The following is a 12,842-nucleotide window of genomic DNA, read 5'->3' on the forward strand; positions in this document are numbered from 1 at the left end:
ACTTCTCGTCATATGAAATGCGAACATTCGATCTCAAATCATGCGCCGCAAATCGAATTTGGATCATCAATCCTTTGTACCCGAATACCGTTTCATTGTCGCCAAAAATCGGGTACGTGAACTCGGGGTAGAATGTCGAAAGCGTGCTGAGCTTGCCGTCATTGTTCGGCTGGACGATCGAGACTTGAACGGCGTCATTGGAGCTACAAGTCCCTGATTGCTATTGTCAGGAAATTCCTCAGTGAATAGTCGCTTAGGAGCACTTACACGAAGCTTGATCGTCCATTGCAGCCGGTTGCGTTGCTTTATCTGATAGCTGTGAATTGATAGCCAGGCTCACTTGTGCTCGCAGTTGACTTGAATGCTCCTCCAGCGCGACTTCAAATCACGTCGCAGATGGCGTTCAGATAAGCTCCATGACGCTAGACTGCTTCGGGTTTGGTGTGTTTTCAGACTGCAGCTAGCCTGGTGTGGTTTAGCGCAAAACCTAGACCCATTACCTAATTTCCCATTTTGTTTCCTATATAACTAGGTAGCGGTTAAACAATGCTAATCTATGTCGATTGCACGCTTCTTGCATGCTTCGCGTTCTATGGCGGTTCTAGATATTTTGCTCACGGGTGAGCTGTCTATTAGACATCAACATTATAATCGTCAATCACACTCCGCGGCTCCTCATATTGCCCGACAGTCTTCCATTCCATGTCCAAGCCAAAGCCCGCAGGTCCTCCAACACGGAGCCCACGCTCATCACTAGTCCATAGCGGATGCGCAGGCATAGCAATCACGCTAACCTTCAGCCCATACCGCAACTCTTGTGATCCAATCGCTTCTCCATCTTGGCCGAGGACTGAAATCAAATCTGGAACTGTGCAGATGACCTCCTGTTTGGCTAGGTCTTCAGGGTTCTCTGGATCATTCACGTAGGCAGCGTATAGGAATTCATTCTGGAACGGTAAAATGATTTCCCGGTCGTCGGCCACTGACGGTGAGTTTGCGGCATCGTTCGAAGGTTGCTGTTCTATTTCATCCCTGGAGAGCGGCGCGATGACGCAGTGGCCCATGGTATACCCGCGGCTGACGTCTCGGCGAACATCAATGATTTTTCCAACGTAAAGCAGCTTTCCGGGCGTCGTATCAAACTAACGATCAAAGAGTGAGTTTAAAGTTGAATCGCTACTGATATCGTTTGTCAACTTACGATTGCCTTGGTCACACTCGACTTTGAACGGCGAGCCATATGAACCGCTCTGCCCAAGTACCATGCTTGAGAGACCGTGTTTGGCACTGCGTATTTCTTGATTGCAGGGCCAGGCAGTGGGGTTGCAGCAACGGCAGTGTTGAGACCCAATTCGATGCAGACAGCTCGCAGCATATTCTCAACCTTAGCATTGCTGACGGCATCCTGTAAAGAAATACCTGTTAGCAAATGACCAGCTTCTATCCCGACATGCCTCTCACCATAATGACAGAGACGTTTCCTTGCGCGTCAGCCAATATGCATGGGGTGATACTGTTGCCATACACATAAGGAGTTCCTTAAAGAATACTGTTAGCAGTTGGAAATGTCAAAGGGTCGGCATCCCGACGTACCGTGTTCCATGGTGGGATAAGCACGCCCCATCAAATCACCATCGAGCACTGGGATATCATAATGCACTCCAGTCGGGAAGGGCGTCATGCCATTCCCACCGCCAATTTCGTCTGCGATGATAGCCTCGAAATGTGTGTGACCCGACACTTTGACAGACATCTCAACGGCTTTCGGTAACTCTGATCCGGCAGGGATACGCTCCCCAGATACGCTTGGAGCTCCATACCAAGATGCAAAAACACATACATCGGAGTCGGCTAACTTCTTGGGTGAGATCACGCGCATCTTGCCAGGGGGACTTCCTTTCAGCGTCTCAAGCGCAACAAGATATTGAAGATAAGAAGGGCCACCACCGCCTGTGCCCAACACGCCGGTTCCAGACGCAATGAACTCGAGGTCAACAGGACTGACATACCAAACACCGTTCCGAACATCGGGTTTATAGGATGGGATATCAATATGTATGGAATGCTTCACCGCAGAGACGGCTGTATCTTCCGCGGCTGCGGCTTTCGGTTGTTCCTCGCTGACTTCAATGTCTTCGTTTGCAAAAAGGTTCAAGTTACCCTTATTTACTGCCGTTGGGTCTGGAATCCTAAGTTTTCCAACCGCCTTAACCAAAATTCTTGTAGCCTTGTTTGACACATATTGAAGAGGAAGTTTCTCGACTTCAGCAATCTTAACGTCGCTCCGGTCAGCACCTCGTGCAACCGCCGCATCTATTGCGGCCTGTTCGGCCTTCTTCACCACCTCCTTCTCACTGCGATCCGCCAAGATTTCAATTAAATCAACGGTTCCTGCAACTTTTGCGATCGCAGCGCCAACTGCATTTGCGGAGTCGTGATGAGGGGGGATAATGCACTCCTCAACCCCCTCAAGTGTATCCATGTAGATGATTGAGCCGCCGCCAACGAGGAGGACAGTAACAGGAAGCGCAGACACCTTCATGCCATCAACTGCACGCTCCAAGATTTTCTTGATGCCTTTTCGGGCTTCGTCCACAATTGCTTTGGGGATTGTCGCAGCTTTAGACGAATCGCCAATGCTGTGGGACCCTGTTGCAACCACAATGTCGGTTGTTGTCATGACATCGCCTCCGAATACCAGTGCTTTGCTTGTAAGATAGTGGCCCACCGAATCCGGTCCAACACTCACATGGCCTGTATTCTTGTCATGCCGAATGATGCTGCCTCCACCGAGCCCAACAGACAGTACTTCTGGCATCGAGAATGCTGTCCTTACTCCACCAACTTCAACAAAGTTCGATGCTTGGCGGGGAAATCCTGATGGAAGCAGTGCGCAAACATCGGAGGTGGTGCCTCCAACATCAATGACGAGGACTTGACGCTCATTAGATGTCTTAGTCTCTTGCCTATCGAGTCCAGCCAAGAAAGCTGCGCCGGTCATACTATTGGTAGGACCACTGGCAAAGGTCTTGATAGGGAATTCAGACGCAGTCACCGCATCGGTTAATGTGCCATCGTTTTGCGTAAGATACAGCTCACATGAGAGGTGAAGATCAGACATAGCTTTGCAAAAGGCACGGACTGTCTTTTTGGCTAGGTTGAGAATGGAAGCATTCAATATCGTAGCGTTTTCGCGTTCCAGAAGACCGACGCCGCCAATTGAATGCGAACAGACAATAGAAAGTGAAGGGTCCAGTTCGAGCATCATTTTCTTGCACGTTTCCTCATGAATGCCGCTATGATCTAGTGGGGAGAATACCCCGACAATTGCGACCATGGTAATACCCGCTTCACGGATGCTAGCTACGGCTTGCTTGATTTGCTCCGGGTTCAAAGGCTTAATTTGACGCCCGTCAATCTCGAGGCCTAAGTAGAAGGGTATTTCGTCAATACACGGCTTTTTTAGAACTAGAGGCGGAGTTACCTACCGCCATCCAAGTAGAATATAGGGCCACGCATGATCTTTGTTAATGCGGGCGGAAAATCAGTAAATGGAGGGATCTAACAATCAGTTAGCCAACGTTGTAAAGTCATACTAAGAAGCTAAAACCTCGAATTACCTGGCGAGTGAATGGCCCGCATAATCTGATCACGGCAACTTTGCTGAGCCTCCGTGCGTCTGCTTCGACCACTGCATTGACAAAGTGCGTAGTACCAATCGCAACGCTGAGGATATCCTTGGTGTCAACCGCAGACTTTTGCAGAACATTCTCTATCACGGATTTGATACCGCTTGTGACATCTGGCGTGGTGGAAGTTTTACTAGACGCCAAAACACCCCGAGACTGCTTCTCGGATGCTGTGATATCCAAGATGGCTGCATCGGTGTTCGTGCCACCAACGTCAACGCCAATACGGTACATCTTCGATTGAAGTAATCCTCAATAATATGCTAGTGCAGGCGCCTCAAAACAAATAGCACAACCGGAATTCAAGAACAGACTATATAAGAATGTTAGGATCATCCAAACCCCGCGTCGGTGGAAACCAGGGCCCTTGTTCACTTACTCTGTTCAAGTCCGTTTCCAGAAAAGATCTCAATAAAGTCCACCACAGCAAAGGTCCGGTGAGAACGCATTCCTTGGCCTCTGACGTGGTTTTGCGCAATTATATATAGTTGACTGGGAGGGGTCCAGCGTCGGATTCGAGCGATGGGTCCTCATTTCTTCCCTCTGCGTTCGTCGGCCATGCTGGCCCATCGGAATGATCCAAAGGCCGAATCAAGCTCTTCGAGTCTCCCAGTCCCACGAGGTCCGTTGACCCAAGCGAGTGGTGGCAACAGCTGGAGTCAGTCACGTTCGTCCACAATTCATGTCTTGTTTCCCCTTTTCTCGCGTGGGCAGCAAGTGTCATGCTGTGGGCGCCAATGGGCGGTCGACAAGCCCGACAGGACCCGGTGCTCCCCCACAGAGCAAAATCAGCTGGCAGGGATTTCGTGTTCCAAGGCTCAGAGCGGCGAACGAGCTGTTGGTGCTTGCGGCGTCGAAACGCGCTCCATCCATGGTCGCGATAAGCTTAACGTTCAGACTAGCGACCTCCGCAAAAGACAAAAGGGAATTTGCCGTCCTGAGCATTTCGGGACGGATATAAGTGCTTTTTCTGCGCCATGGCCACGGGAAACGGCAGGTCGCTTGCAGCGCAGCAAGGGTCTCCCGGCGTCTGGCCCAATTTGGAATATTCGCAAGAACAGCGCCAGACAACTCAGGTTTAGTGTGGAAGACCGGGCATTCAATTCAGGCTGGGGGAAAGACGCCTCGGAAGCCACCCCCGGTATAAACCGATCCCTAAGCGCAACGGGGTGGCTGATCAGTCGAGCTCCAGTACGGAGTACATATAAACTGCAATGCCTCGCTCCCTGACGAACTGTTTTCGAAAGTCATTCATTCTTGCTAATTTCCCATTTGCAAAGCCGAGGCATGATGGCCGCAGCTCTCCTGAAGAAGCTTGAAGTTGACCATGAAGGAGGCACCCTCCCGAACCGATGGGTCAACAACGACATCAAGCCCATTGAGGCCGAAAGGCGAACATGGACGACCTGGACCTTTACGAACTACTGGATCTTGGTCAACTCCAACATTTCCACGTATATGACGGGAAGCTCTCTTGTTGCTCTCGGTTTGTCATGGTGGCAAGCCATCATTGCAATCGTTGTCGGCAACGGTTTAGCTACAGCCTTTGTCGTTTTGAATTCCCTCCCGGGCGCATATTATCATATCGGCTTTCCCGTGGTGAACCGCTATGTCTGGGGGTTGTATGGGAGCCAGTTTGTCATCTGGAATAGAATTCTATTGTCTCTTGGTGAGTCCCAGTCATTCTTTTCCGCCCTGTATATATACGCTTGTTCTAACTCGCATAAATTCTAGTCTGGTAAGAAGTCTGCCCGTTTTGATTCAATCGTGAGTTCTAAGAATGACTGTACCCTAGGTTCGGATTCCAAGCCTATGTTGGGGGCCAGTGCGTGTATGTCTGCCTCACTGCGATTTGGCCTTCTCTTGAAGACCGTATCCCCAACACCATGGCGGCGTCCACCGGCATCACCACTGCGCAGTTTGCATCATATATTATCTTCATGGTGCTCTCGCTTCCGGTCGTTTACATTCGACCACACAAGCTACGGCTCTTTTTCCACCTCTCGTCTTCCGTTATCCTCGTCTTCGAGTTTGTCCTCCTGATCTGGGCTCTAGCCACCATGGGACCCGACGGATTCGGAAGCACAATTACGAGCGGCCCAAATGTTGAAGGGGGTCAAATGGGCTGGACCGTTGCTTTTGGGATTATTAGCACAATCGGTGGCATTGCTGCGGGTATCCTTAATCAAAATGACTATGCTAGGTTTGCTTGCCGCCCTAGACATGCCATTATCGGCCAAACATTCAGTTTTCCAATTTGCGCGATCGTATGCTCCGTCATCGGTATTTTGGTTACTGCTGCCACGCAGAATCGTTACGGCGAACCTTTGTGGAATCTTCCGGACTTGTTCCTCGCTATCATCGAGCACGGAGGTCCCCGTTCCCGGGCGGCCGCATTCTTTTCTGGTCTAGCGCTTATTATATCTCAAATGGGTGTGAACGTGCCCGGCAACGCGCTCTCAGGAGGTAAAAGGCTTTCCTCACATGGCTATTCTGTAGCACCTACTAATCCGCTTTTTTTGTTGCGCTGCAGGATTCGACTTGGCGGCAACGTTCCCAAAGTACATCAATATTCGCCGTGGCGCGTACCTGACCGTTGCCTTGTCCGTCGCCTGTAACCCGTGGAAATTGGTGTCGACTGCCACTATTTTCCTTAGCGTCCTCAGCAGTTACGCAGTGTTCCTAGGGCCGATGACTGGCTTGATGATCTCTTCGTGGTTCGTTGTCAATAAGCGCAAAATCAAAATTGAAGACCTCTTTGTTGGGAATAGCAGCAGCATTTATTGGTGCACACTGGGGGTCGATTGGCGTGCTGTGATCGCTGTAAGTTGACTCTTATTTCCTGGAAAACAGCCTTGGGGACCGTCTATCTGACCATTCCGTGATCCCAGTGGGTTTGCGGCACCGTGCCGTCTCTTCCGGGATTTATTGCTGGAGTCAATGAGAACATCACGGTGCCAGAAGGCCTCGTCCATCTGTACCAGATTTGCTTCCTGGCTGGATTTGCAATTAGTGCTTCGGTCTACTGTGGCTTGCACTTCCTCTTCCCGGTGCGAGCAATTCAGGACTATGTTGCCAACGCAGCGCCTGCAGACGTCCTCATCCGCGAATACCGTGAAGCGTGCGATAGTGGATCCCAGTTCAAGGACGACATTGTCCATGTGGAAGCTCTGAAGGTTGCGTGAACTGGGTATATACTCCGTACTCTGCTTCGGTTTTGATTGTTCTGTAATTGCATATGTAAATGTCTTGTTCTTCTGGATGCACGTCGAGTAGGATATAGCTATGAGAATTGAAGTTCATGTCACGGTCTTTCCAATTCAGGGATGGCCATCACGTGGCCCTAGCTTTGGCGGGCCAAACCTAAAACGAACGGGCCAAGGCTTGGCACTGGAAAGGCCATTTTAGGGATTCCGCAAAGGTCCTCACAGTCTCGCATCGAACGCCGGCGAGAGCACGACGACTGCTGTCTTCGATCCGAGAGGAGAAACCCACACGAGCGTCTTCATGCCGGCTGACCTAACAGACGAACGGGGCCCGCGCGACGTACCAAGAAGCCTCGCGATGGAATGACCGCAGTTTGGCATTTGACAGTTACGGATCCAAAGCAACACCGCGAATCATGGGTGGTCTCTTTACATTGCTCGTCTTGAGCACCCTAATGGCAGTCGCGTTAGTGCTTCTGAGCCTGGTCTCATTTCCGTCGTTTTGCACTGGTACTAATCGTGGCCGTATGACTGTGTTTGCAGGTCCTTCGTGGTCGGCTCGCTCCCACTTTCCTTTACGCTCTCCTCTTCACAGCTCCGACTGATATCGGCGCTTGGAATGGGCGTTTTGGTCGGCACGTCTCTCATTGTCATTGTACCGGAGGGCGTAGAAACGCTGTATAGCTCAAGTGGAGCTTCGCATAGTCACGTTCATCGAAGAGATGCCATCACGCACGCAATCGATGTACGGTGGAATCACTCACCTCTGCCACAATTACTACCCCGTGCCGAAGTAGATGGTAGCCATGCGGTGCCAGGACCTCCTCCCGCAGTGAAAGAACCCAACGATAAGCCCAGTGACACAGGAAAACAGGGTTCAGATGGAGATAAAAACGAGCACGAACACGAAAGAACCACTGAGCAAGCGCCCAAGGAGAAAAAGGAAGAAAGCTCTCCCCATGCTTGGATTGGTGTGGGGCTGATAAGCGGTTTTCTCTTGATGTACCTGGTGGACCAATTGCCCCAGTACGCGGCATCATCGTCTAAACAGCAAAACCGCCCGTACCACATATCTTTGGACAACCTTGGATCCGGCCTTGGCCGAGCAGCCTCTCCGTCTCGAGGAGGAGGAGTGGGCAGTGGGGGAGGAATATTCGATTTTGGGAACGGAGCAAGGCAATCCCAGAGCTTCGCAACCACCACAGGGCTGGTAATACACGCAGCAACCGATGGAATCGCCCTCGGCGCTTCGTCGTCAAATACGAGTCTTAGCTTCATCATTTTCCTCGCTATTATGGTTCACAAGGCGCCGGCGTCTTTTGGCTTGACTTCTGTTCTGTTGAAGCAAGGATTATCTGTTCGAGCGGCCAGGGGTCATCTATTGGTCTTTAGCCTGGCTGCACCTGCTGGAGCCATTGTAACATGGCTCGTTGCCCATACCATTCTGGCAGGCCATGAGAGCGACGAACAGGCTACCCGGTGGAGGACCGGGATGCTACTCCTGTTTTCTGCAGGCACGTTTCTGTAAGTGAAGGCTCAGCGAGATGTACAGCCCATTTTTAACAGCCAATGCTAATGGTTATCGTCAGATATGTTGCCATGCACACTATGCAGGAGAATATCACGGAGGGATCAAGACGGGAGGGCCCAGTAAATGGGTACAATGAAGGGAGAGAATCATCACATCCCAAAAGATCCATTCGAGACCTAGTTGCGTCCATCATTGGAATGATCATCCCTCTGTTCTTGCAGATCGGCCATGCATGATTGAATATCATCAAGGTCGCGGCCCGCAGCTCAACTATGGCGGTGCCAGCCCAGGAGTTTTTGCCTCTCTAGACATTGTATAGTACCAAAGGGCGTAGGAGAAAAAAAGGGTTACTCCTTAGAATCGACAGAAGTTGTGGATATTGATGATCTTATCTGTTCCTTAGGAATCTTCAGGTGTTGAAGCTTTGTCGGAACCGTCCTCCATTGCATCATAGCTGCGTTAACTAGGTAACCCTGTATATGAATAGTATTGCATAAAAATTCAGCCTCCGTTGGTCTGTATATCAGCTCTTGTTGGGATCTTCGGGGCTTCGCGAGGATGAACCAAGAAGGTATCAATAGTTCTCTTACAAAGTCCCTTGAAGCTCAAACAGTGTTACACACAAAGGGACGTCTTGAGGAATTTGCGCATCATGAGACATACAATCCGCCGTCAAGTGACCTGTTTCTGCAGATCACAAAAATACAGCCGTCCTTTGCAGGAACTGGTCGCATTGTGAACAACATTTTCGACTTGATATTCTAGCCGTCTGGCCGGCTGTTTGATGTTTTACTGCTAAACTCACCCCCTCCCCAATCGTGGTGCTGCAGCAGGTCGCCTCCCAATTGCAGCTGGCCCATGCACCACCAAGCCCTGTGTGGCCATTCTCTGCGTTGAAAAAACCCTTTCCCACAAGAAATCCAGCAGTCTCTCATCCAGCTTCATCCAATATCGGCCTGCATACCACAGTCGTTGGAAGGATTGGTCGTTTGAACGGCCAAACAGCCCTCTTTGACCAAAGCTCAACCAGCTGATTGATCAGGAGGCGAAATAGGGCCCCCAGTCACCGACAGTCACTACTGTGCCCACCGTCGTTTTCTCAACACCGCCCCGAGCTGAAGATAAATATCTATAAATCCCATCAAGACTTGGAACAAAGTATCCAAATGCTTTGTCGCGACAGAGGTTCAACGATACGCATATTCTGAATCACATGGTCCTGGTCGAGCCCGACCGAGTTCGGGTCATCGACGTACGAATTCCGCCATAGACGCCCTTGAAGACAGGCGCAGTCCCATCCCCCGATCGCACCAGCCGCGTCCCAGCGACTTTCCCGCCATCATGCGCTCCTCGTGCCGCTCGAAACACCACTCCACGCCGACCAAATCCCTCCCGCTCCTCCACAACCTCCTTCCCTCCGCCCCGACATCCCCGCCCACCCCGGCACCAAGCCCAACGCCCCAGCAACGGGCCCCAAGCTGGGAGACCGCATTAGAAGATGAAGACATATCCTTCCGCGAGGCGATATCGCATTTTAGCTTATTGGGGCGGTCGGAGCGGCAGCGGTTCTTAACAGAGCTTCTGAACCTATGTGATAAGCAGCTGCTTGGGTTTGTGCACCAGCTTGTTGGCCCAAAGTTGAGGAAGGACCCTTTCGAGATGCTCCCAAACGAGCTGTGTTTGAGGGTAAGCAAGTCTTGGTGACTCTGCCTATTTTGTAATGTGGTTAATCTGAACATGCGTAGATTCTCGCGTTCATCGATGATCCCAAGACGCTTGCAAGGGCATCTCAAGTTTCGAGGCGATGGTACGATCTGTTGAACGATGATCTGACCTGGAAGATCCTATGCGATAAACATTCCTATAGACGAATATCGGAAGACTACGAAGCACCATTTGAACAATACTCGCCCTCCTCCTCAACCTTTGGATTTAATTCTAATTTTAATAGAGACTTACAAGAGTTACAAAGTGCCTATGGATCGGTGCACGACCCGTTAAGCGGCAATACTTCAGTCGTGGCGTCGTCGATTGATACCTATGACAGGCCGCGAATCCGAAGACTACGCACCAAAACCACCTCGTACCGTTCCCACTTCAAGCAGCGATATATGGTGGAGGCAGCCTGGAAGAAAGGCGGCCACCTTAAAACGAAGTACATCACTCCAGATCAGGGAGTAGTCACTAGTCTTCATATGACACCGAAATATATTGTCGTTGCGCTGGACAATGCAAAAATTCATATTTTCGACACCGAGGGCGAGCATCAAAAAACTTTGAACGGTCATGTTATGGGAGTTTGGGCCATGGTGCCATGGGATGATCTGCTGGTCAGTGGTGGCTGCGATCGAGATGTTCGTGTATGGGATATGTCTACCGGGTAATATGTCAACGACCCCGTTGCAGTGTCTACTTCGCTAATACATTTCATTACTATAGTGCAAGCATACATAAGCTTCGCGGTCACACATCGACCGTACGGTGCCTAAAAATGTCGGATCGAGATACAGCCATATCCGGTTCCCGAGACACCACATTGCGAATATGGGATTTAGCGGCGGGAGTATGTAAAAATGTCTTGATTGGCCATCAGGCCAGTGTTAGATGTCTAGAGATCCACGGAGATCTAGTGGTGTCAGGTAGTTACGACACTACTGCAAAAGTCTGGAGCATATCGGAAGCTCGCTGCCTAAGAACGCTAAGCGGACATTTCAGCCAAATTTATGCTGTTGCTTTTGATGGGCAACGGGTCGCCACCGGCAGCTTGGATACTAGTGTGAGAATTTGGGATCCTCACTCTGGACAGTGCCATGCAGTTTTACAAGGCCATACGTCCCTGGTCGGTCAACTACAAATGCGAGGGGATACGCTGGTGACCGGTGGCTCTGACGGATCTATCCGCATCTGGTCTCTGCAGCGCATGACGGCCATTCATCGCCTAGCTGCACATGATAACAGCATTACCAGCTTGCAATTTGATGCTAACCGGGTCGTAAGTGGTGGAAGCGATGGCCGCGTGAAGATCTGGGATCTTGCGAGTGGTCAATTGGTACGTGAGCTTAGCCAACCCGCCGAAGCCGTTTGGCGGGTAGCTTTTGAGGAGGAAAAAGCAGTCATTCTCGCAACTCGTGATGGGCGAACGCTTATGGAGGTGAGTTCGAATGCATTCGGCCCACTTTCACTTTCATTTGCACCCTTTTAACAAGATGATCCAGGTCTGGTCATTTTCTCCGCCAGAGGATGATTATGCCGAAACGTATCACACGGGCTCTGTGAGCCCGACTTCAACACTAGGACAGAGTAGTTTCTCGGCTGCCCATTCCACAATCACCACCGTTGACGCGACCAGCAGCAATGTAGGAACTGTCTCTTCCCCGATATCCTACGAACTTCACGACCTGGAAATGCAAGACATAAGCAACGAAAGTAATCGATAAGCACAGGGCGCTTTGATTCTTTTGTTAGTATGTCAATTTTGAAAGTCAGCAGGTTAGCAAGCTTAATCGCCGGCAACATATAGCGAGTGATTCGATTTTATACCCATTGTTGACTGGTGAGCTACGGGATTTCGAACGTATGTTTTCGGAACTGGCGCGAGAGCTTCTACATCTATGTTTCCACCCTACTATCTAGATAATACTATAGTATGCGATTCATGTATATAGTTGCAGACGCTATTCTTCCTTTTCAATCACAATAATACCAAGTTTCATTTCTCTTCCCCGCTTAGACCACCAGGGCTGAACAGGATTTTTCCTGATGATTTATTGACAGAACACGCCAATTGTAAGTGCAGGGATAAGCAGCCAACCATCGAGTTTGTCGGTTCGTGTAGATTGTTATGGATGGACGGGGAACCTCGCAAGCTCGTCCAGCGTCTCTGGGCGTGACCAAAAGACATATATATTTACAGGGTGGCTGGGCCGTGTGTTGTCGAATCAGCAGTTCTACACAGGAAATCCGGCGAAGGGTCAACCGACCCTGCTCAACACCTTATTAACGAGCCTATCGAAACGGGGATCCTTCAAGAAGCATCCGCATGCATGAGGCTGGATACAACCCGGACGACACCCCGACCAAAAGAAACCTGGACCCAACGACGGCCGCGCGCAAACCTGAACCAAGGGCGCCGGGAAACTTCCTCCCCTCAGCACCATGACAGATGGCGCACATGTAAGTGAAGAATCTCTCCAGCAGCCTTGCCGGTGCTTGGTCGAACCCAAAGCCTGCCTATGAAGATTGCCCGTTGAAATCCCGGCCCGTTCCCCAAAAATGATCCTCGCCCGGCCCCCCCAATTCCCGCGCTCGCTCAGGCACTTTTTCTAACTTTTGGTCTCCCGCTCAGGACCCGGCCCCCATCCATGACCCGCCAACCGGCCTCGATCCGTGCGGCCTCCCATGGGGCCACGAGCAGGC

The 12,842-nt window shown here is 50.8% G+C and overlaps 4 protein-coding genes across 4 annotated transcripts; 3 read left to right on the top strand and 1 right to left on the bottom strand.

The window, feature by feature from the left end:
- Nucleotides 1-632: 632 nt before the first annotated feature.
- UREG_06313 (uncharacterized protein) lies at nt 633-3,923 on the bottom strand (the record flags this gene model as incomplete). The annotated part of the gene is made up of 6 exons (XM_002583300.1): nt 633-1,142; nt 1,202-1,405; nt 1,462-1,538; nt 1,594-3,426; nt 3,489-3,561; nt 3,621-3,923. 6 exons carry the CDS (start codon nt 3,921-3,923, stop codon nt 633-635), a joined length of 3,000 nt encoding a protein of 999 aa, XP_002583346.1.
- A 1,056-nt stretch (nt 3,924-4,979) lies between these two features.
- Nucleotides 4,980-6,874, top strand: UREG_06314 (uncharacterized protein; the record flags this gene model as incomplete). Its single annotated transcript, XM_002583301.1, has 5 exons — nt 4,980-5,311; nt 5,424-5,456; nt 5,485-6,155; nt 6,367-6,512; nt 6,581-6,874. The coding sequence occupies 5 exons, from the start codon at nt 4,980-4,982 to the stop codon at nt 6,872-6,874; spliced, it is 1,476 nt and encodes a 491-aa protein (XP_002583347.1).
- Nucleotides 6,875-7,514: 640 nt separating this feature from the next.
- On the top strand, nt 7,515-8,662 carry UREG_06315 (uncharacterized protein; the record flags this gene model as incomplete). The annotated part of the gene is made up of 2 exons (XM_002583302.1): nt 7,515-8,419; nt 8,485-8,662. The coding sequence occupies 2 exons, from the start codon at nt 7,515-7,517 to the stop codon at nt 8,660-8,662; spliced, it is 1,083 nt and encodes a 360-aa protein (XP_002583348.1).
- A 1,105-nt stretch (nt 8,663-9,767) lies between these two features.
- Nucleotides 9,768-11,863, top strand: UREG_06316 (uncharacterized protein; the record flags this gene model as incomplete). The annotated part of the gene is made up of 4 exons (XM_002583303.1): nt 9,768-10,112; nt 10,268-10,806; nt 10,866-11,577; nt 11,642-11,863. The coding sequence occupies 4 exons, from the start codon at nt 9,768-9,770 to the stop codon at nt 11,861-11,863; spliced, it is 1,818 nt and encodes a 605-aa protein (XP_002583349.1).
- Nucleotides 11,864-12,842: the final 979 nt, after the last annotated feature.

The sequence above is a fragment of the Uncinocarpus reesii genome, genomic scaffold (genome assembly GCF_000003515.1).
Source record: "Uncinocarpus reesii 1704 scaffold_4 genomic scaffold, whole genome shotgun sequence".
NCBI classification, from domain to species: Eukaryota; Fungi; Ascomycota; class Eurotiomycetes; order Onygenales; family Onygenaceae; genus Uncinocarpus; species Uncinocarpus reesii.